This window comes from Sturnira hondurensis, unplaced genomic scaffold (genome assembly GCF_014824575.4).
Source record: "Sturnira hondurensis isolate 20B ecotype Veracruz unplaced genomic scaffold, ASM1482457v3 Scaffold0006413, whole genome shotgun sequence".
In the NCBI taxonomy this organism is placed as follows: Eukaryota; Metazoa; Chordata; class Mammalia; order Chiroptera; family Phyllostomidae; genus Sturnira; species Sturnira hondurensis.
Genome location: NW_028079044.1, coordinates 52,720,874 through 52,743,525, shown reverse-complemented (window position 1 = coordinate 52,743,525; position 22,652 = coordinate 52,720,874). Strand labels below are relative to the sequence as shown.

Sequence of the window (22,652 nt, the reverse complement as noted above, 5' to 3'; positions counted from 1 at the left end):
GGTGGGTGGGTGGAGCACAAATGGGCGAGATAATTGATGGAGGGATGAATGACCACCCCGACATCCACCTAATGACTCAGACGGTCAACCTGGGGGCCCACCCTCCACTTCCCTACTTTATTTCCCTCGAGCATCTGGTCACACCCCCGTTCTGAGGACTCCCTCCCCACCCCTTGGTCTTGTCCCTGTCCCCTCTGGCCCTCCCTCTGCCGCTCAGGGCCTTGCCTTTCAGGGTCGGCCTTCCTCCCGAGTGGCCACCCTGTCTGGGTGTCCCACCTTTCCCAGCCCACCCTCCCATTGGCATCCCAGTGGCCTTGTCACTGCCCTCTTGCATGTGCTGCTCCTGCTTATGCCTCCCACAGGCCTGCACGGCAGCTCAGCGCTGGTCTCCCTGTCCCTTCTGCCACCCACCTCCGCTCGGTGTCTTTCCCAATGAAGCTCCCGTCTTGCTCTGGGTCTCCCCTGACCCCCTGCCTCCCGCCTCCCGACCTAGCTGGGGGTCCCCACTGCCCCCTCAGGATCCTTGTGAAGCGTCATGTTCTTCCTGTGAGCCCTCGCTCCACCCCTCCCTGGTGAGTGCCCGGCACAGAGCTGTGTGTCTGTCTTGTCCGTGAGACCCTAGTGCTGGAGCCCGGAGCTGGCCCGTTGATAACGGCCGTGGTGACAGACAGGACCAACACGAAGAGTGTCTGGTGACAATGACACGTCTGGGATTTGCTGGACCCCAGACACGCACCCCCCACGTGCCGTCTCGATTAAGGCTTTCAGGGCCCCTCTGCAGTCTGTGGCATCACTCTGTGCCTCCAGAAGGACCCGCGACACTGGGAAGGTCTGTGATAACACCCCCCAGCCTGACGTGACTGAACCACAGCGGGCCTGGCTGCCTCTGGAGCCGGGCCCGCCTCCTCCCTGCAGCCTGGCCCAGGGCTGTGCTCCAGTGACAGTGCGGGCCCAGCCGCCTGCGTGCCTGTGTTCCCAGCGGGCGCCGGCCCAGTGCCCCCTGGGATGGGAGGCTGGGGCCAGGCACGACGGCAGCCTCTTTCTCTCGTCCAGCTCCAGAGACGCAAGGTCAAGTGCTACTTCCTGTCCGCTGGAGTCACTGTTCTGCTGGTCATCGTCCTCGTCATTGCTACCGCTGTCCGGAAGTGATGCCACCATGGTGAGTGCCTACCTGCCCCCACATCATCCAGCCCTCCGTCCTCATTGTACCCCTCCAGCCACCCCTCCTTGACGTGTCACCCATCCTCCACCCATCACCCATCGTCCGTCACCCATCCGTCCATCATCTATCATTCATTCATCCACCATCTATTCACCCATCATTCAGCCATTGACCCATCATCCATCCATCATCCACTCATTATCCATCATCCATGCATCTATCCATCATCTGTCTATCATGCATCATTCAACCCTCTATCCATCCATCCATCCATCCATCCACCCACTTCCTCCTCTGTGTCAGGTGACTCAGCAGTGACCAGGGTCAGGCCCAGTGTGTGGCCAGTGCTGGAGCTCAGAGTCACTGGTGTCTAGACTGAGCCTGTATCAGGGTTGGGCCCTCTCGGTCCTGGAGGAGGGTGGATGGGACAATACAGGACAAGCCAGCTGTCCCTGGTCTCCATGCTGGGCCCCCCTTTCCCACTCAGGGAAAGTTAGCTGTTTCCAGAAGCACCTCAGGCCACTCGCATGGTGAGGAGGTTGCAGGTGAAGGTCTCAGGTCAGGCTCAGTGTGCAGGACAGGGACAGGAGTCCCCGTGATTCCGAGTCCCTGCACTGCCCATGTCTCCTGCGAGTCTGGAGAGAGAGCTCCGCCCTGCCAGCCTGGCCCAGAGTCTCAGGGTTAAGTCCTGGCTGCGTGTCTCCTCCGGCGGTGCAGCTGGCTCATGGCCACATGGGCTGGGTGGGCAGGCAGGGCGGGGCATGATCACCCAGCACGAGGCCCACCTCTTTGGGGAAGGAGCTGGAGGAACTTTGTAGAAGGAGGGAGTGCTTGGGATGTGGGGCCCCCACCCCACCATCCTGGGCGCGTGGCTGCAGTGTCCGTGCCCTCACAACCTCTTTCCACATTGGACGTGGTGGCCGTGGACTTGTCTGTGGGCCCTGCAGGACGTGGGCTCCTGGCAGTCACCGAGCACGGCACAGGACGTGGGGAGTGAGTGGGACCCAGCCCGGGATGCTGCTCCCTGCCAGCGTCACAGGCTGGGCCTCTGTGGAGGGGTGAGCAGGGTCCCAGCGGGAGTCAGGAAGCAGTTTTCATGCACACGGAGATGTGAGGGGCCCTGTGGGGGCTCATCACACGTCGCAGTTTAGTTTTCTGAGAGTTGGGGAGCATTGGCCTCAGGGCCGTTGGGGGCCACGTGGGGAGCCTCCTCCCCTGCGTGTCTGTGTGTGCACGTGTCTGCATGCCTGCACCTGCACGCATGTTGTGTTCGAGTGACCATACGGGTGTGCACACTGGAGTCGGGAGGGACAGAGCCTCTGTTACCCACCCCTCCCCCTGCAATTGGATGAAGGGGCTGGAGCGTGCCCCCTGACTCTGGAAGGGCAGGGGGCAGCTGTGGTCCCTGTGTGTGTCTTCCACTCACCCTGCACTCAGTAGGGGCTTCACATGGGAGCTGCCTCACTCACCTGCCCCTGCCATCCCACCGAGGTGCAGATGAGGGCTGGTGGGCGGACGGCGCAGGCACTTATGCAGAAGAGGGCTGTGTGTGGACCGTCGTCCTTGCGCAGTTGGGGCCGTTTGCTGGCCTTCAGGGCCACCGCAGACACAGGGGCCTGGTCTCACCGGGAGTGCAGACACGGAGGGGCACATCCCCAGTGGTCCTGGCAGAGAAAAAAGGTTTGCCTCAGAAACAGGCTCCAGTGGGAGCGGGCGGAGCCCCTGGGGCGGAGCCCGCCACACAGGAATCTGAGAACCAAGTGCACTTGGCCAGAGCCCTGCCGGCAGTTGCCCAGCCCACGGTCTCCCCACCCAAAGCAAGCAGTTTTGCTTCCGGGTGCCTCTCAGTAATTGCAATAACAAATTGAATAATTAAGCTAAGTCAACAGAAGAGAATTAAATATTAATTGCCAATAAGCTATGCAGAGCGTGTTGCCCGCGAACACCAGCAGAATGCGCGTGCACGGTGTGCTCCCCTGTCCAGGCCCCAGAGCCGGCCCAGGGCCCCGGCCCGCAGGACTGACGTGCATGCAGCCTTGGTCCGGGGTGCAGCGGTCCCAGAGGCCGCATGTCTGCACTGGGCTGTCCCTGGCAGCTGAGCTTCCCCACTGGGAAGGGAGGGGCCCGGCGCCACTTGGCATAGTGACCAGAGGAGGAGAAAATGACAGTGTGGGGGACATTGACAACAATAGGAGGGGTGGGTGATGCCCCCCCCAGGGCCCTGGTGGGTCAGGCCCAGGCAGGACTGCGGGGGAGGACAGGCTGGGCGGGGCTATAGAGTAGGGCAGGGGCAGGGGACAGCGAGGCCTGGCTGGGAACTAACCAGGGCCGGGAGAGTCCACACTGGCGCTGTTGGCCACAGGACCTGCCTTCTGCTCTGTGATGAGGGCCCGCCTCCCCTGGGCCCACCCAAACTTGGCCTGTGTGAAGAGCAGTGAGGACAGGCTTGTACCTTCCGGCCCCCAGCCCAGCCACGGCCTCAGGGGAGCAGGTGGCTGCTCTGGTGGAGGGCGACAGGCAGGAAGGAGCCAGGCATGGGAGCCCATGCCGGCCGCTCGGCCACCCTGCTGGTCCCAGCCAGGTCTCAAACCCTTCTCAGTGGGAGCTGATGGAGCCGTTGTTTTGCAGGTCGACGCTGCCGCCTGGCCTGTGCAGACCCAGGAGAGCCCTGCGCCCGCCTGTCCCCCGCCTAGGCGCTGACCTGCCGCCTCCGCACCGGCCCCTGGCTGAGCCGCCCTAATAAACTGCCTCCGCGTGACTGCATCCGTCTGTGGCTGGGAGGTTTCTTGCAGGTTCTGGAGGGAGGGGGCAGGGTGTGTGAGTGTGTGTGAGTGTGAGTGTGCACTGGGTGAGGTGCGACTCGGGTGTGAGCTTGAGGTGGGGGTGGTCGAGGGCAGTAACCTGCTTCGGGGCTGGCCTGGCATGGGGCCTGGCCTGGCATGGGCCCTGGCCTGGCATGGGCCCTGGCCCACCCTCTCCTGGGAGACCCAGCCCCTGCCCTGGAAACCCGGGTGGGGGGCAGGGCAACTCCGAGGCCCCAGCGGCCTCTGAAGTCCTGTGTTCTCTGCCTCCTGCCGCCCAGCTGGGGTGGGCCAGGAATAAGGGGTCGTGGTGGGGAACCACCTGGCCTGGGCTGCCCCCAGGCTCCCTGCTCCTGCAGCAGTGAAGGGGTCATGGAGGAGACACCCCTAAACAGGAGGAGATGCCCCTAAACAGGATGAGGGCAGAGAAGCCCCTGTGGGCAGACAGGGCAGGAGGCAGCCTCTCTTGGTGGGGGAGGGGGAGGGGCTGCTCAGCAGGCAGACTGAGGTCCCCATAAGCACAGTGCTGGGGGGTCACCATCGACCATCTCAGGTCCCCACAGAGCACGAGACCTCACTGGGGGAGGGAGGGTGAGTCGCCTGGGGACTCTCGTTCCAGAAGCATCTGTGGAGTGCTGCTTCCCGCTCAGGGGTGGGCAGGAGCAGATGGCCCCTCCCCCCTGCAGCCCAGACCCCCAGCCCACTGCTGGGGGCAGGGGGCAGGGCATCTGAAATCTCCGGATCGGGCTGTTTTGTCCCCAAGGCTGCTTCAGGGTTTCAGAGCTTCTGTGAAGCCCTTTCTCCCCCAGGGGCTGCGAGGTGTAGCCCGCGCAGCCTGGGTGGGTGTGGGGCGGCTTCCCCCAGTGCTGCCGCGCACTGGCTGCCTGGCCAGGGCCTGTCTGGGGCAGGTGCCAGGAGCAAATTGGATTCCACACCTCCTGGCAGGTGTGAGGGCGGCTGCTGCTGGGTGTCTGAGCCCACGGGCTGGCTCCGGGGGAGGGCTGTGCATAGGCGGGGCTGGCCCTGGATTTGGGGGTGGGGCCATTCTCTCCCCTCACTGGGAAGCCCGAGTGGTAGGGGCACCGGTTGGGGTCCCATTGAAGCTCCCGCGTGACTGCATAAGGGGGAGGGCCTGCTTTCTGGAGGAGGGCGTAGTCCAGAGAGAAGGGGGTTGCCTGCGGGCTGCTGCCCAGTAGGACACAGGCTGGCACTGCCCTGTGTGCCCTCAGCTGTGTGACCTTGGAGAGAAGGGGGGCTGGCCAGCCCCCTGGTGTGACACACGGGACTCCGAGCACCCCACAGGCCCGCCTGTCAGCACTTCTCGGAGGCCCTGACTGGAGCAGCTGTTCGGGTGAGGAGTTCAGGCTGGTGACCGAGGGCAGCGTGGGGCCAGCAGGCAGGTGCCTGGGACAGTGCTGATGTCAGCGGCAGCTGCCACCGCCTTGCTGGACTCAGCCTCCCCACTCCAGAGCGAGGTGTCTGGGCGACCTTCAGAGCCACTGCGTGGCTGGCAGCAAGGCAGAGGGCCATGTGGGCCAGAGGCCTGCCCGGCGGGGCCACCAGTGTGGGCACAAGAGAGGACAGGTTGATAGGACCAGCTGTAACCTTGGTGTCCCCTCCTGGGACAATCAGCGCTGGTGGAAGGACCCCTGCCCCTCCTTCTCCTGGGAGGCCCAGGGGAAATGTGGTTTCTCCACAATATCCAGTGCAGCTGGCCGGCAGGGCAGAAGTTAGAAGCATCTCCTTGTCCCCGGGCCCGATGTGACAGCAGGAACCCAGAGCTCTGCTGGGATAGCTGAACCTCCCCTTTGGGGAGGCTGCGGGGATGGAAGCACCAACCGAGCTCCGGCACGCGGCAGGCGGTCGGAGGTGAGTGGGCAGTGGGGACCCAGTCTCGGGCTCCCACGTCCCTGTCTTCCCTGTGTCCTCAGTCTGCATCCCCTGTGCTGCCTCGTGGCCCTGGAGAAACTGGGATGCCAGAGTCTCCAGGCCCGGGTTCGCACCCTGCCCTCTGAGCCTTGGTTTTCCTGCTCTGTGCCGTGGGCTGGGAGAGCCTCCACCAGGAGGGGGACGAGGGACGGGCCCGCAGAGCGTGTGGTCCCATTGCCATCCCGCTCTGGCTGGGCTGGGTTCCCACCTGTTCCAGGAGCCCATGAGGACCCTGCCAGGGGACCCTCTGCCCAGGAGCGGCCAGCACTTAGGGGCCCCATGGCTATGACCGCAGACCTACAGTTTCAGCTGTAGCTGTCAGGATTCTTCCCCGGGGGTGAGACTCCAGCCTTCGATCTGAGGGACTTGGGGCTGTGGTGTCCTCCACTGGACACTCGGGGGGCACAGCTGTGCCCAGGACGCCCTCAGGCTCCACCCCCCCGAACCTCGTCCCCAGCCTCAGGCCTCCTGGCCTTGGACATCGGGCCCAGCACCTGGTTCCTGACTCCATGCCCTCCTTGCCTGTCTGTTCAGTGGCACCAGGCAGGTGGCCATCACAGCCCCTACTGCCGCAGAGCCAGGACTGACCACCAGTGGCGACAGCCCTGCCTTGGGCGGCCCCAGTGGCAAGGTCGTGACCTGGTGGAGGACCTGGCTTTGAGAGGCCCAAGCCCCAAAGGCTCGCACTTGGGAGCAGGAGCCCCGGCATGCACCCCAGGCTCAGGGCGGCCCCTCCTCACAGGGCACTGTCCATGGGGGCCTTGGGGGGCCTTGCGAGGCTTTGCAGGCGGGCTGCTTCGGGTTGAGGGGACCGCGAGTCCTGCGGGCACTCGGCGTTGCTTTGCTTCCTTGGCTTTGAAAATGGCGTTTGGGTTTGAAGATAAGACAGGCCCCTGAGGCTCAGGCACAGCACTTCTTGCCGAGGGAAAACGGCCGCTTGTCCTCAGTAGGTCAGGGAGGTCCATCAGCCTTTCCAGTGTATTCAGGCAACTGCCTGCCCGTCCATCATCCATCCACCCACCCACCCATCCACCCACCCACCTACCTATCCATCTGTCCATCCATCTATCCATCTATACATCCATCCATCCACCCACCCACCTATAGATCCATCCTCCCACCCATCCAACCCCCATGTACTCATCCACTCAAGCACCCAGTCACTCACCCATCCATCCCTGTCATCATTCACCCATTCACTTATTCTCTTCACAGTTGCATGTTCTCAGTGCACCCTCTCGCTGGGCTTGGTTTGGGAGGGAAACCAGGACCCCTGCTCCCCAGGAGCTCCCCGTGTGGTGGGGGTCACACATGCAAACAGGAGCCATTGCTTGCTGTGGGTGCACAACGGTGAAGTCCACCGGAACAGAGGTGGCACGGAGCAGGCGGCCACGTGCTCCGGCCAGCGTCCAGGTGGCTTCTGAGAAGGTGCCCCCTGAGCTGTGGGCAGTGGCCTTCTTGCACCGCAGAATCCCGGGCCACCCTGCAGCATCGGAGGCCGCCAGCCCACTTCTGGCCGGAAGTGCCCAGTGTTCCCTCAAACCAACCTCTGCTCCCTGCCCCTGGCAGGTTTCCAATTTAAATACCCAAATTGTTTACGTGTTGAGATCATTTGACAAGGGACCGTCTTTTATTTGCAATTCAATTGACTATGATACACTGTATTACGATTACAGCTCGAATGGATTTCTTTTAAATTTATTTTTCTCTTAACACTCTCCTCCATGGTAATTCTGAGACTAATTGTCCTGGCTATCATCCTCAGCAGCCAGAAGGATAATGAATCGCCGCAGTTCGCAGAGGCTGCTGCGGCGGCCGCTGCCCGGCCTCCAGGGCTCCACTCCACATCCCTTTGTCCCCCCGCCCAGCCGCCCAGTCCCTCTGATCCGAAGTCCCCACAGAATGCACCCCAGAGGGGGCTCCTCGCTGTGCCCTCGGCTCCCGTGGGCTCCCAGGGGCCTGCGCCTGTGCTCTGGATTCCTGAACAGGCCTCTCTCCACGATGGGCCTCAGTTTCCCCATCTGTGAAGGGGGCCTGAGGGTCTCAGGGCCCCTGCAGCTGTGGTACTCCGTGAGTCTGTGCACAGCTCAGGGTGGCATCTGTCTTTCCTGTCAGTCCCCACTCAGGGCTGGGCTGTGGCTTCCCGGGCCCTCTGTCCCCTTCCCATCTCTGTCCCCTTCCCATCTCTGCCCCCTTCCCATCTCTGCCTTCGCTGTCGTGCCCAGGAGCCCTTCCTGTTCTGATCCCCAGCTGCCCTATGAGGTCCGTCTGCTGGCCGCCACCCCACCGTGGCCTCCAGAGGGGTCCCCTGGGGGCCACCTGGGTGTGCAGGTGCTGTGTCATCACCAGTCCCCTTTCCAGACAGGACACTGAGGTGCTGAGGTGCCAGGGCTGTGAGCCTGCACTGTGCTGGGCCATGCTGGAGCTGGGCTGGGTCCCTGAGCTGGGTGGCTGTGCAGGGCCCATCCCACTGCCACCGCTCACCTGGAGATCCCCTGCCTGTACATCCCTGGGGCTGCTGGTGGCCTGGAGGGGCAGGGAGAGCCTTCCAGAGCCCCTCACCCCAGCCCGTGGGCCTGGCTTGGCCTGAACAGTCCACCCAGACAGCCGCCAGTGACCCCTGCAGGCGGGGCCGTCAGAGCAGAGGGGCCATGATCCACGGTGACCCCTCCAGTGTGGGAGTGTCTCTGTGTGCACACGTGTGTGTGTGTTCATGACTGTGTGTGCACACGTGTGTGTGTGACGAGGGCTGTTCTCAGGGCTGCGCCTGCCCGATGCCCAGCAGGCTGGGGGCAGTTCACACCCCGATCTGGGCCTCGGTTTCCAATGAGCGGTGTGGGGGTGCACGAGGGACAGCGGTGTAGTTTCTACAGCTGACCAGACGCCTGACCCTTGGACAAGCGTGGGGCAGGAGGTCACTCGCCGGCCTGTGGCAGACAGGGAAACTGAGGGTCGGGGCCCAGTAACTGGCCTGGGGCCAGGCTCTGTGCCCCAGCACTGCCCCGACCCCTGCCTGTCCTGGCACGTGGGGGCTTCCTGGGGTCTCTGCACAGGTTTGTCTGGCGTACCAGGACGGGACACGCCCGTGCGTGGCCTGGGCACCTGTGCGCACACAGCCCACAGCTGCCTGCCGCCCTCCCGCCGCCTGCACAGCCCTGACGTGACGGGGGGCCCCCCTGCTGTTCGGGGATGTGGACCCTCACGGAAGCTGGGCTGCTTTTCCATTGTGGGCGCTGGGTCTGCGGAAGAAAGAGGAACCAATAGCAGAGGTGCCAGAACGGGGTGCGGCCGAGTGAGGGGAGCCCCGTGCTGTGCCCAGCACTGCGAGGTCAGCCCGTGGGCTTCCGAAAGGTCCAGTGTTGGGGAGGACGTCCAGCCCGCCTCCTCTGGCCTCAGGGCAGCTGCCACAGGTGAGGCCGGCTGAGCCACTGGGGCCACGGGGCTGGGAAACATGCTGACCCCATGGGCAGGGGAGGCAAGAGCCCTGCGAGGGCGTGGTCACAGCGGGCTGGGGGCAGGCTCTTGTCCAATCACTTGGTGTCTCTCCACCACCTGTCATGCTGGCCAGAGGGAGACAGCACCTGTCACATGACCTCGCAGTCTGGCTTTGCTGGTATCCACCTGGGCACTCGGCCTGCTGACCACCTGTGGCAGATGGTCAGTGCCCGCTCGGCGCAGGTGGCTGGAGCCCACCCCGGGGTCCTGACACTGTGCTTTGGTGTAGCCCTGCTGTGTTTCTGACTGTCGGGTGGGGACTCAGGGTCTCCACATTGAGTGCCTCCCCCGAAGGTTTGGTGCAGATGCCATTTGCTTGTCAGGTCAGCTCTTGGCACACGTGGCTGTGCCCCTCTCTGTCGCCATCCGCCTGGTGCAGGTGGGACTCCACCCACCCTAGACATGGCGGACTGGCTGGGGAGGCCTCTGAGGCTCTCCCAGGTGGGATTGCAACAGAATAGCAAGGACCCAGGGGGACTGAGGCGACCCCTGGAAGTCCTCCTTGAGATCAGGCCTCGGGCCTGCATGCTGCAGCCGGGAGGCACCTTCTTTGTGCTTCTGCTTCTGAGTGGGGCTGTGAACAACGAACGAGGTGCCAGGGAGCCCAGATTCAATTACACACCAGGTGTTATGTATGGGGCACGCCAGGAACCATCGATCCCTCAGGGTGACAGATCGGCTGTGAATTGGGTAATAGAGCAGCTTGTAAATAAGATATATTGAATTGTGCGGGCAGCCTGGCTGGGTATCGGCGTGAGGGGATGGGGCAGGTGTACGAGCAGGGAAGACGTCTTTTGGGTGGAGTGGAGGGGCATCCACCCAGCACCTGGGCCCTGGGGGAGGCTGGGAAATCCGCGTCAGGAGGGCTGGGTGTTCCAGGGACTTGCCACAGGTTACCTGGGTCCCCTTCAATGTCCCTCACAGCCAGGAGTCTGATGACCAGGGTTGGGGCTCAGAGCACAGCCCTGAGCCACAGTGAAGGTGCCCTGGACCCCTTGTAATCAAATTTCTCATCTCCTTGGCCCTTCGCTCCATTTCGTAGCCAAACGTTTGACGAGGAATCCCGCCAGTGCATAGAAACTCTGGACCTGCTCAGGCCCGCCTGTTCTTGCTGAGGGTCTCTGTCCCCGAGGGAGGGCCCTGAGCCCCACTGATGAGTCCCTTCGGGGGGGAACCCAACCGGTGTCTGCCCCTGGCTCTTCACGGGGTTCAGTAACTAGACCTTCAGGCGAAATGAGTGATCTCAATGGCTGTTAACGTTCTGTGTTAATGCCCCGTGCGGAACAGCTTCAGCCTTCAGCACAAAACACTGTCACTGCTGGTGATGCAGCCACCGAGACCCTGCTAGCGGCCTCAGCCCGTCTGGTGGGCGCAGGCGGCGCTGCCCTGGCCCTGTCAGCAAGGCGGGGCTCCCTCCCAGAGTCCCACAGCAGGGAGCTCTGTGAGAAGAGCAGAGACTCAGCGGGAGAAGAATGGAGTCGAGGTTTGCGGTCGGACGCAAAACCGTGGTGTCCTTTTCCTTGTTTCTGCCGTAACATGCCCACCCGCTGAGTGACTTGGAGCAAAATAAATCCAAAGTGAGCGTCAGGGGTGGAAATCCAGGTGTCAGCACAGCCGGCTCCTTCTAGAAGCTCCAGGAGAGAATGGCTCTGCCGGGTCCCATCTCCGTGCCCATCGCCACCTCTCCCGCCCGCCCACTCTGATCGCCTGCCTGTCCTGCAAAAGGCCCCTCGTGGTAATGTTTCAATGTGCCCAGATGAGCCACGTCAGCCGTGCCCTCGGCCGCCGGGACACAGCACAGCCTGACAGCTGCCGTGGAGATCTGGGGCACTGGGGAGGCCTGCGGAGGGACGGGCCTGGCCACGGGTCCCGAGGGCCTGGTGCTGGGTCATCCCACAGCACGTGGGGAGTGACGTCCTCTGCATGAGAAACGCCTGGGGCCGCCTTCTCCCTGGGCTGGCGGGAGGCACCAGGCTCCCTGCCACGGGCTGGGGCCACTGCCCTTTCCCTGTGCCCAGTGCCCAGCCCTGTTCTGTCACCCCTGCAGCCCCTGAGTGACCCTGGGACGGACATCAGGAACTGTGTCTCTTCATCCAGGCCTGGGCAGGCTCTGGCCCCTACCCGACACCTCCACATGCCACACCCTGTCAGCCCGGAACTCTCCCGCAGCTCCTCCTCTCCGGCTCATGGCCTTGCACGCTCACTGTCCCTTTGGTGTGCAATTCCCTCACCCTCCCCTTTTCCGTGGACAAATCCCTGTCTGTGCTTCAAGATATAGGTCTGGTGTCCCCTCTTCCAGGAAGACCTCTGATTTCACCTACCCTCTGCAGCTCCTGCTACGCCCTGTGTGTGTCCTGGGATCTGCAGCCCTCGTCTGTGGCTGACCCCCGGCCCAGGGCAGCTGCCTGACCTTTCCCCAGCGAGGCTTCCCTGCGGGACATGGGGCTGCAGGTACACGGCCTCCTGCTTACTCAGCCCCATTATCCTGAGTGTCACTGATGCTTCCTGTTGCTCTCCCATCTTCTTGGAACAACTGCAGGGTTTGCAGAATCTGGAAAGAAAGCGGAGTGCATCCCACACCGGGCACAGATCCGTGGTCTCACAGTGTTGTTAAACGATAGGGTGGCTCGGTCATGTCATGCAGCGAGGCTCTGGGGAGCAGGCAGGGGCAGTTGGGCCCTTCCAGAGTCGCTCCTGGGGGCTCCTTGAAGCTGTGGCAGTGGTAGGCTGAAACCCACGTCTCCCACTTTGTGTCGGGCGGCACGTGAACGATGGCCCCGGGGTGGAAGGGCTGTGGTCCCCCTCGCTCCCTTCCTGAGCTGGGTGGGCAGCTGAGCTCCTGCCCTGGAGTCACTGAGGGGTGCTGGGAAGCCTGGGGGAACTAGAGCCTGTCACGGGGAAGGGGCTGGGGGAGCCGAAGGGGAGGAGAGGCTGAGGGGAGAGTGAGAAGGGGGACGAACAGCGTTTTGCGGAGAAATCAGCCGAGCTGGGCACTGGTGCCCGAGCGCCCGGCAGGGAACCTGGCTGCGTCTGGGTAGGGCAGCCCCACCAAGGTGGACGCTGGTGCTGGGGCAACTGTGGCAAGCCAGGAGTGCAGGGTGGGCAGCCCACAATGCCCCTGTGCCCTGGGGGGTGAGGTCACAGCCAGCCCATGTGGTCTGTGGGTGGTACACGCCACATTCCACTGAATCACAGCCAGAAACAGAACAGAACCAGGGTCCGTGAAACGTGATCTGCTCACTTCTTTGGCCACGGCCGTCCTCAGCGTGCGGGGGCGGGCCTGTGCGCGGTGCGGGGTGGGCCCAGTGCAGGAAGTCAGCCTCCAGGGCCACTTGCCATCTGTCTCCTCCAGACCCAACTGTGACAGGCGTCCTCACTGTCCCCGCCCCCCGCCCCGGCAGCCTGAAGGAAGGTGCACTCTGCACTGGAGGTAGCAGGCGGCCGGGAGCTGACCCCCCACCCCTGACCCCTGACCCCTGACATGCCGGAGCACCCGAGATAGACAGGCTGCCTGTGCAGCAGAGACCCTTGGAGAAGGCCGCCCCTCGCATGCTGCTCCCTCCCCCAGGCTTTCTTCTCTAAATAGACCGAAAACGCGGCGATTTTATGAACAAGCCAAGCCATGCATTATGCATTGCTACGTTCCCAAGCCGACAAAGTGACTTTGAATCTATAAACAGCGCCACAAACACGCATTCCATTAATTGTGCCCCCAAATGGCCCTCTCCTCCGCCGTCTCCTCTGGACGACCCTGGCTGGGCCCGGCCTTCACCTTGTCTGAGGATGGGCCCACCCATCATGGGACAGTGGCCAGGTGGTCCAGGGAAGGCTGGGCCGACCCTGACTCTGGCCTTGCCCAGGCCCGTGGACGCCCCTCTGATGTGCATGCGCCAGCCTGCTGGGCTGGCAGAGATCCAGTCCCCTCCCTCTCTGACTCTTGCTGACCCCTGTCCCTTCCCCAAATATTCTATACCTCGGTGTCTTACTCAAAACGCTCTCACCCATCCTCTGAGCCACTGGTGAACTCCTGCACAGCCTTCAAAACCCAGCTCAGATGCCCCCTTGTCTGGGAAAACTCCCGTCAGTGTACTGACAAGCACCCACACTAGCCAGACTTCCCCTCCTGCCTCAGAACCGAAGGGCAGCTTGGACTCTCCGACCGGTAGCAGCTCAGAGCTGGCAGGATTCGAGGGGGCCTGGGAGGGAAGGGGGGTCTCTTCGGGGGTCAGCGTGAGGAGATGTGGTGGGAGAGACTGCAGCTGCGGGGGGAGGAGCCGCTGCTTCGAGGTGTACACGTATGTATGCACATGCGAGTGACCCTGGGCGTGAGAGCATGTGGTTCCTGGTGCCTGGCACTCCCACTGCCTGGGACGGCCCCCTCTGCCCCCTGTCTTGGGGTCCCAGGGAGTGTCCAGCTTCCTTTACAGCTGCCTCCACCCACAGCAATTGCCCAAAGGGGCGGGGGACTCTGTGACCCAATGAGGGGCAGTCAGCACTCACAGGGTGGGGGACAGCGGGGCCACCCCCCTCTGTGTGTCCTGTGAGCCGTGAAGCCCTCTTTGGGCCGCTCCGTCGGGTGGGTTCCTGTGGCCTGTCCCCAGGAGCCTCATCCAGCCCAAGCACCAGTCCCCTGAGGGAGGCAGGGCCTGTCATGTAGCTGGACAGATGGCTCGGGGGTCAGGTGCTCCCGTGGGGAGAGAGTGCAACTGAGAGCCCAGGAGCCGCTCTGCTCCCCCCGCCACCCCCACTCCCCGCACAACCTGGCTATCCGGCCTGGGTGGCACCCGCCTCCCACCTGCCTTGCACCCCCCTTTCCTCCAGAAGTGGCTCTCACACAGACATACGAGGGTCCTGGCTGTTCCCCCAGGTCCAGCGGAAGCTCTCCTTCTGGGAGGGGTCCCTGGCTCCCTCATTTCGTGGTGTCCCCTCCTCCCCAGCCCTGCTGGACCCTTCCTTCCTCTCCTCTGCACTCGATGCCCCAGTTAGCCCTGTGGAGGCGTGGCTGGGCCCCTGAGGGGACAGCATGTCTTCACCAGGTGGCCTTGTCCGGGCCCTGTCTGGGTCACAAAGCCCAGGAGTGTGGACACTTTCTGGGGGCCACTGGGCCTGGCTGTCTGTCTCTGGTCCCTGGGTCTCCATCCCCACTGCAGAATTTTTTCTCCATCAATGACATTATTTACTTGCTAAAAATGGTCTTCCTCTCCCATCCGCCCCCCCCCCCAAGGGAAGCTCTGGTAAACAAGCCGCCCACACCTCCCAACAAAAGGCTGAGCCCCAGCCCCCCGGGCACAGGCACTGGGCCTGAGCCAGCCCCCGGGAGCCTGCAGCTGGAAAGGAGGGCATAGACAGGGGCTGGGGCCAGGCGGGGGCTGTGAGCACGAGCAAGGCTGAGCTGCTAGGAGGACCCAGCGCTGTGTGGGCTCCGCAGCAGCCTTGGGTGGACCCCAGGGGAGGGAGGGGCTGTGGAGGTGCCCTCCCCACCATCAGAGGCTGCAATCCTGCTCCAGGGCCCAGCTAAGCAGCATGAGCTCCCCTGGCGAAGGGGGGAGCCAGAAGTGGGCCGCCTGCTGAGCTAATGTGGTGGTGCCACCATGCGCGCCAAAACTCCCTCGAGGACTCCGCCTTCTGGGGAGGGCAGGGCCGCAGGGGCACCCTGCCCTGGCCAGCGGTCCCCTGAAGGTAATAGCCGCATGGTCCTTGGACAGGGCCCTGTGGGTGGCCACAGGCTGCGGACACAGGGTCCCTGCTCCTTTCCTTCAGGGCAGGAAAGCAACGCGGGGGTGGGAGTGGGGTGGGAGGGCCTTGTCTCCAGCCTCATTTGTCCATTCACTGGGCAGTCCATGCAGACTGTGGGGGTGAGCTCACCCAGATCCCTTTACTGATGGTGGTGATGGTGGTGAGGACAGTGGTGGTGAGGGGGGTGGTGAAAGCTGACATTCACTGATCTTACATAAACGGTGGCTCTAACACCTTCCCACCCAGGAAGTCAGCGAACCCTCACCGCGAGAGGGAAGCTGGAACCCACAAGGTAATGGGTGCAGAGCCCGGGATCCAGATGGTGCCTGGAGTCCGAGTGCTGGAGTCCGAGTCTGAACTCGGGGCGTCTGACCCCGGCCTGCCTGCTTCTCGGCAAACCTGGCAGAACACCGATGGCCCCTTTGGCTGCCGGGTTGGCTCTCCCAGCGTCCGCAGGGCCCGCAGCCGCGGGTGCCGCCCGGATCCTCCCTGCCAACGGCTGGGTCCAGCTTTGTGCCGCCTGCCCTTTCCCCCAAAGCCTGACTGCGCCCCATGTTCCCCTGCCACCCAGGCTCCTGCTGTGGGGTGCGGAGTGTGAGCGCCTGTGAATTGGCCATGTTTCAGAGCAAATTAGCGCCAAGTGCGAAGTGGGAGATTTAAAGGCTGCTCACTCCCCTGCAGTCCGTGAACTGTTTCATGAAAAAGTCAGAACTGAAATAATTGAAGTGTCAGGGAAAAAAGATAAGAAACCCAACAAATAGTTGTCTTTTCCCTTCCCCGTCACCCTGGCTTCAGTCGGTGTTTCAGCAACCCACTGCCTCTCGGGTGTTGCTCTGGGCAGAGGGCAAAGGAGGGGGAGGGGATCACAGCGTCACAGCTGGGACCCCCTGTCCCTGTGCGGAGCCTCTGGCTCTACTGTGGTACCGGGACCCCCTCCCCGGAGATGTTCACACGTCCCTTGCAGGGCCCTGTCCAAGGGCATGGCCTCCTGACTGGGCGCTGTGAAGAGGACCTGTGCATTTCATTCTGTGGCTGGTGACTCAGGAGAGACCCAAGGTGCCCCCCAGCCCTGAGCTTCTAGGAGTCTCAGAACTTAGGGCCAGAGAAGCCGAGCGACTTCCCCGTGGCCACACAGCAAAGCCGGCACTGGAGCCCAGAGGGTGGGACGTGCAGGCCTGGCTCTTTCTGGACAGAGCTCTGGGAGGGTTGCCGCGGCAGGACTGGGGGTCAGCTGCGGCGATGGGGAGACCAGAGACTGGCCCTGACTCCCTGACTCCCTGTCTGCTGGGAGGACTGAAGGGTTAGCTCTGCAGTTCACGGGGCTGAATCCTAACACATTGAAGGAACATGAAGTGGCGTCAAAGCCAGGAATGACGTCTGGCCAGGAGCCCAGACCCATCCACAGCCTGGCCTGTGGGCTGGGCAGCCTGAGGAGAAGCCGTGCCTGGGCCCAGCAGGCCTGGCCCCCAGCTTCGCCCCGAGTCAGCGTGGCAGGTTGCTGGGGGAGACCACCACCAGCAGGCGGGATCAGCGTATTAGGGCTGTCCCCTGGAACTCTCCGGTTTTCCCTGCCAGTGCCTGACCTCGCTCCACCAGGGAGGGCCGGGGGACGGAGGGTGGACAGCAGCGGTGGGCACCGCACTCCGCAGCTCTGTCAGGGGCCTTTCCAGCAGCAGCGCTCAGAGCCCCGGAGGGTCTAACCAACCTGCAGTTTCTCAGTGGGCTTGTCTGGGCTGGGGCCCGAGACTTTGCATTTCTAACCATGTCCCCGGAGACCAGGCCTCCTGGTCCTTGGGCCACACTGCCTGGGGAGCTGAGCAAGGGACCAAGCAAGGGGCAGTGGTTTGCTGGCTCCCTGCTGTTTGAGGGGGTGAGCGTGGACAGTTTCTCAGGCCACGGGGGCCAAGGTCCCGTTAAAAACCATATGGCAGANCCTTTCCAGCAGCAGCGCTCAGAGCCCCGGAGGGTCTAACCAACCTGCAGTTTCTCAGTGGGCTTGTCTGGGCTGGGGCCCGAGACTTTGCATTTCTAACCATGTCCCCGGAGACCAGGCCTCCTGGTCCTTGGGCCACACTGCCTGGGGAGCTGAGCAAGGGGCCAAGCAAGGGGCAGTGGTTTGCTGGCTCCCTGCTGTTTGAGGGGGTGAGCGTGGACAGTTTCTCAGGCCACGGGGCCAAGGTCCCGTTAAAAACCACATGGCAGACCTGCACGCAGTTACTGAAGCCAAGCCTCACACCGAGGCCGGACTTGAGTTCCGCTCTCCCCACCTCGGGGACCCCTGAGAGCCAGCGGGTGGGCTACCCTGCCCAACAGGCCCTGTGAGGGGGCAGAACCACAGCTTTTGTAGAACTGATGTGGGGGGTGAGGCTCATTCCCTGGAGTCCAGTGGTGAGTCCGAAGCCCCCGCGCACCCAGGGAGGGCAGGACCCGGCCCGAGGGCCGCCACTTCGAGGACCTGTCTCCCAGGACAGCTCCGGCCACTGAGAGGGGACTTACCTTCGAGACAGCATGGGTGGAACTGGGCACTGTTGTGCTGAGTGAAATGAGCCCATCAGAGAAAGAGGAATACCAGACAATCTCACTTGTATGTGGAATTAATGAACAAAATAAACTAACGAACACACTCACAGACACAGAGAAGAGAATGACAGCTGTCAGGGGGTGCGGGACGGGCGGCTGGGCGAGAGAAGGGGCCGGGATCAGAACACGCATGCCTGATGGGCAGACTCAGACGGCAGTGGGGTGTGGCCAGAGCGGGGCGGTGAGGACATCCGTAATAGTGTCAACAATAAAGTTTAAAAGAGAAGGCGATGCGTTGGCCCTTTTGAAGGGCACCAGCCTCTCCTGCCTGACCCCCCGTCCTGTCCAACCTCTCGAGGGTCCTTGGACCCGTCTCTTAGGGCCTCTAGGATTTAGTTTCGTTACCTGAAAGGTTGGAGTGACTACTGGGGCCACCTCACAGGGTCACGGGGGTTCACAAGGTCACATTTGAGCCCAGGGGTTTTCTCACACTGGCCTCGATGCCCCCAGGGCCTGGGGGAGGATCACAGCAGTGAAAGGGTCAGATACCCCCGCCTAGACAAAGGGGGGGCTCTCGGTGAAGAATGGGGGGCTCACGGTGGAACGTGAGTGAATGGGCAGTAGGAGCGGGGCGTCACAAGGCCAGCCGGCGAGAGCAAGGGCCGGCAGCCAGGAGGTTAGACACAGAGACCCACAGGGAGGAGCTGGGGGTGGCGGGGTGGGGGGAGCAGGGGTGGGGGCAGGGGGGCACCAGAGGAGAGTGGGGCGGGAACGGCTGCCTTGGTCAGACCTCACTCGTGTCTGGAGCTCGGGGACAGCCCCCAGACTCTGATCACCACCTGCAGAAGGCACCCAGGGAACAGCCCATCCCCCGTCCCCGCAGTGTAGGGCCCACGCTGACCACGCCCACGGGCTGTTGCCTCCAAAGCCGGGACAGGCCCTGGCTGTGCCCCCAGTTACACGGGCCGACATGGAACACAAGCTGCCAGAAACACAAGCTGAGGCCATTTCCCCTCATTTAAATTCTTTCTTGCCATTTGCATGGCTGTGAGCAGAACAGGGCAATGGAGGGGGAGATGCCTGGGGACTCAGGATCTCCTTGTCCCAGAAAAGAGAAGTACAGGTAGGGACCACCCACTGCAGGGCAGGGCAGCCCTGGGCTCCAGGTGGGCTCCTGCCCCTCCTCCCACCAGCCCCAGCACGTGGGCATCACCACCCCTATGGCACAGAGGGGGCGAAGTCTGGCCCAGGGTCCCCCACGGGGGAGGAGTGGGATCCAGCCTGGCGCTCTGATGGCAGGTCACAGGCCCTTCCCAGAGCTTCGTTCTGGAACTCGGGCCAGCAGAGGCTGCTTCCCACTGGGTGTGGAGCCTTCTGTCCCGATGCCTCATGAAACCCGGCTTGTCCTGGGGCAGGCGCTCTGCAGTTCTGGGGTGTTGGGGGCTCCAGATGCTGACCTCGCCCTCCAGTGGGGGATTGGCAGCTGCAACGCCCCTCTGGGTGAGGAATTGGGCCCAGGGCTGCAATGGAGCAGAGGAGGGACCTTGAGGGATGCTTGGAGGAGGTGATTTTTGAGCAGAATCCCGGAAACCTGACCGTGGTTAGCGGGGTGGAATGTGTGAGCACCAGGAGGCAGCAGGGGAGACAGGAGGGCAGTGAGAGGCGGCGTGGGCAGGACCAGACCGAGCTTCCGCAACTGGCAGCACCAAGGGGACTTGGAATTTAACCTGGACTGTCGGCCACCCTTTGCAAAGGAAGAGAGGAAGCTGAGAGGTGCAGGCACTTGGCCAGATGGGGGCCTGACCCCCTCGCCGCCCGGCTCCTGAGCCGAGGCTCCACCTGGGAGAGTCACACTAAAGCCAGCTCAGCACTAAAGACAAAGCCGGGACTGCCCACTGTCCTCAGCCCTCGGGGAGAGCCGGAGCCAGGCTGGAAGAGACGCGTGGCGTGAATGTAATGAATCACTTTTCAATTAGTATTCAGACGCTTTGTTGAGGACGTGAAGCAGGTTGGGTCCAGATTGCAGTGCTACCGTCTTCGGACGCGTTTTTATAAATGCCGTGAGCCGAAGTAGGCCACTGGCAGCCGGCTGGCAGCCCGACGCAGGGGACGGAACCAAGGGCGGGGGAGGGATATGATGGGAACAGGCTCAGCACCTGCGAGGAGGTGGGGAGCCTGGCGGCGGTCTGGCGAGGTCCCCCTAGCTCCGTAAGTGCTCCTGGCCCAGGGGACATTCCCGGCAGGGACAGGGCTTCCTCCACCGTATTCAGGGCGGCCGGGATTTCTGAAAAGCTGTTCCCGGAGGCAGCTGGCCGTGCTGGCCGGGACAGCCAGGATCACTGCCAGGCGCTGTGTGTGCAACGTGCCAGTATGTCTGCTGTTTCACACCAGCCCCGGGAGGGGCCTGGGACTCCATTTTACAGGTGACATGTAAGTCAGAGCCAAGTCCCTTCAGGGAGGATGTCTGCTCCTCAGTGGGCAGGGGCATCGGTAAGTGCCAGGCAGACTGCCCATCCTGGCTCACGTGTGACCTTGGGCACACCCCTCTGTGTCTGCTAATAAGGAGGGATGAGGTGCCCCTGGTTGATGGAGAGCAAACCGAGAGGCCTTCTGCAGGCCCAGGCCCAGAGCAGGCTCCCGACATGTGTCACACCTCTCTCCACAGCAGAGGGCCCTGTCTCGTGTCCCCCCCATGCTGGAGGGCCAGACCACTGCTCAGTAGGCAGTTCGTGCCCGGCCACATCTAGGATCCTCTTTGTCCTGCGGGCCTCCCCTCTGGACTTGGGGTTGGGTGTTGGCCTGTTCGCCTGGCAGCCACATTCCCATGGGAGCAGAGGGCACGCAGCATCCGGGGGCCCGGTCCGGCCCAGTACAGCCTGGTAGCCTCCTGCACCCGAGCCAGCCAGCTGGGGCCTCTGTAACTGGGACCACCGGGGGCCTCTGCCCATGGATGGTCTACCAACTGAATTGCCCCCTTTCCAAAATCCAGATGTCAGGCTCCTAGCGCCCAGGACCTCGGAGCGTGACTGTGTTTGGAAGGGGGGGCCGTCACAGGTGGAGTGAGGTTAGGTGAGCCCCACTGGGGCAGGTGGCCCGGTCCAGGGTGACTGGAGTCCTGTGAACAGGGAAGTGTGGACGCAGACATGCTCACAGGGCACGTGCCCTGTGAATGAGGAGATTGGGGAGGTGCTTCTGCCCACTGAGGATGTCAGGGGCCACCAGAGCTGGGGGAGGGGCCAGGCAGACCCTGCTGTGCGCACCCCCCCCCCCCCCCGGGCCAGCCTCAGCAGGATGGGACCCTGCTGACACCTGGGTGCAGGACTCTGGCCTTGGGGACTGTGGGACAAGACATGTTTGTTCGAGTTGCCCAGTCGGGGAGTTCTGTTTCGGCCACCCCAGGAGGCTGTAGGTGTGGACGTGGGTGAGCTGACCAGTGGGGACTGGGGTCATGGAGAGACCAGGCATTTCAGTGCAGAAGTCCCTTGACTGGGGCCAGACTGAGCTCTGGCCTGCCCGTGACCTGGCCAGCAGGGGTAAACTGAGGCAGCAGGGGCCAGCAGGGGGGGGCGGGCAGTTCCAGGAACCCAGCAGCCTTCGGGGAAGGCTGTCCCACAGGTGTGTGCACTCCTGTCCTCAGGATGGCATTTGACCTTCTGGTCCAACAACCCCCCTAATCCGAGCCATTCCAGAGCCACTGAGGAGCACGGGTGGCCCTCCCTGGGCCCCCGGGGCCAGACCGTCTCTCGCCTTCCCCAGCTCAGGATGACGTTTCCTCATTACCAGGAATTAGTTTGTAAATAGCCCAGGAAACTTCAAGGTCTTTGTCTTCTTAAGAAGACTCATTATTCCCCATAGAAATTCTGCTCCGGGGCCTGGGCTGTCCCCGAAGAATGCTCCTCTACCGGTGCCCTCCCGTCCTGATTATTAATTCTTTTATAAATAACTCGGTCTTCATCACGGCGGCACACGCCTTCTGATAACGGTTCCATTATTTAGATGTCAGCGGCTCCGTGCTAATTACCGCTGCGGGCGGGCCGTCGGCTCAGGGACGGCTGGACTCCGAGTCTGGTTCAAGGTGAGCATGGCTCGCAGTCCTCCCTGCTCCCACTCTGCTCCCGGCTCTCGGCCCCCCGCAGTCTGCAGCCTCCAGGGCGGCTTGGTGGGGCTGGCTGGGCGCTTGGCGAGGCTCCGGGCCTCAGATGCGAGGAGACCTTCCCACTCGGCTCTGCGGAGGCGGAGCGTCCTCTCGTTTCAAGGACGGTCTTCCTGCATTCCTGAGTCTCAGCCCTTGGTGGGCGGGGCTCCATCACAGGCCTCCAGTGGGGGGGGGGGCACCCGCTCTTGTCACCGGCAGGTCCTAACTGGTCCATGGCTCCACAGCCTCGTCGCCACTCCGGCGGTCACTGAAACAGCCCTGTCCAGGCGCCAGCCACGAGCCACACACACGTCTACTTAGACTGAAATGAGTTCGTTTTACAATGAAATTAAAACAGAGAGGGAAGGCCAGCAAACCCTGTCTCCAGCTCCAAGCGCTCCGTCTCGGGGCTGCATGGCCATCAGCTTCTCCTCTGTCACTTTTCCTGTCACATGGGCTCTGCCAGCCCTGTGCCCGGCGAGCTGGGGCTGCTTCAGCCCTGGGCGGGGGGTGGGGTGGCAGCTGAAACAGCCCATGCCTCTGTCTCCCCGGGTGGAGGCTGGAGTCCAGATCCAGGGGAGGCAGGGCTGGTGCCTCCTGAGGCCTGGCTGCTGGGGGTGTGGATGCCACCTCCCCGCTGTGCCCTTTAATGGGGTCTGGGTCCAGACCTCCTTGTTTTTAGGGACCCCATCGTAGGGGGCCAGGGCCTGCCTCGTGACTTCCTTATCCTGAGCACTGATTTAAAGATTCAGCCACGTGTGGAGGCCCTGGCAGCTCGGACTTCGGTCGTCCAGCCCCCAGCAGCCCCACCGCCCCCTGACAGGACGGGGCAGACTCAGTGGGACGGGAGAGTGGAGCTGGCAGGGTTGGGAGG

General features: G+C 63.0%; 1 protein-coding gene across 6 annotated transcripts in view; it reads left to right on the top strand.

The window, feature by feature from the left end:
• TSNARE1 (t-SNARE domain containing 1) overlaps nt 1–7,282 on the top strand; it is a 68,536-nt gene extending 61,254 nt beyond the window's left edge. For 5 of the 6 annotated variants that reach the window (XM_037048632.1, XM_037048634.1, XM_037048628.1 and 2 more), the window contains 2 exons: nt 1,054–1,159; nt 3,791–3,931. In XM_037048632.1, the coding sequence (XP_036904527.1) occupies nt 1,054–1,149 (96 nt within the window). In that variant the 3' untranslated portion in view covers nt 1,150–1,159; nt 3,791–3,931. Of the gene's footprint in view, nt 1–1,053; nt 1,160–3,790; nt 3,932–7,107 lie in introns of those variants that run through there. The other variant, XM_037048631.1, reaches the window with a different exon arrangement.
• Nucleotides 7,283–22,652: the final 15,370 nt, after the last annotated feature.